The sequence below is a fragment of the Fulmarus glacialis genome, unplaced genomic scaffold (genome assembly GCF_000690835.1).
Source record: "Fulmarus glacialis isolate BGI_N327 unplaced genomic scaffold, ASM69083v1 scaffold19265, whole genome shotgun sequence".
Taxonomy (NCBI): domain Eukaryota; kingdom Metazoa; phylum Chordata; class Aves; order Procellariiformes; family Procellariidae; genus Fulmarus; species Fulmarus glacialis.
Genome location: NW_009211374.1, coordinates 16,294 through 16,557, shown reverse-complemented (window position 1 = coordinate 16,557; position 264 = coordinate 16,294). Strand labels below are relative to the sequence as shown.

Below are 264 nucleotides of genomic sequence, written 5' to 3'. Positions count from 1 at the left end.
GTGCTGCGGGAGGGCTGGTGAGCGCTGTGGTCTGGCGGCTCTCTGCAGCTTTCCTTCCTCCCTGTGGCACGGTTTGTGCCCCCCATCTCAGCCAGGAGGTTTTCTACACGTGTGTGGGTAATGGGGGGGTGGCTCCCTCTCACCTGGAGCGTGATGATCTCTGTCTTTCCCCACTGAAGCAGCAGAAGGAGGGCAGGAGGAGGCAGGGAATTGCCAACCTGGCTGGGAAGCCGCCTCAGCCGAAGCCAGGCCAGCAAAACACGC

The 264-nt window shown here is 62.5% G+C and overlaps 1 protein-coding gene across 1 annotated transcript in view; it reads left to right on the top strand.

Moving 5' to 3' along the window:
• The window catches only part of ZNF142 (zinc finger protein 142), a gene marked incomplete at its 5' end in the record, with an annotated part of 9,371 nt that overhangs the window by 638 nt on the left and 8,469 nt on the right, over positions 1-264 (top strand). Inside the window, one exon of the mRNA XM_009577529.1 lies at positions 180-262. Within this exon, the coding sequence (XP_009575824.1) occupies positions 180-262 (83 nt within the window). The remainder of the gene's footprint in view (positions 1-179; positions 263-264) is intronic.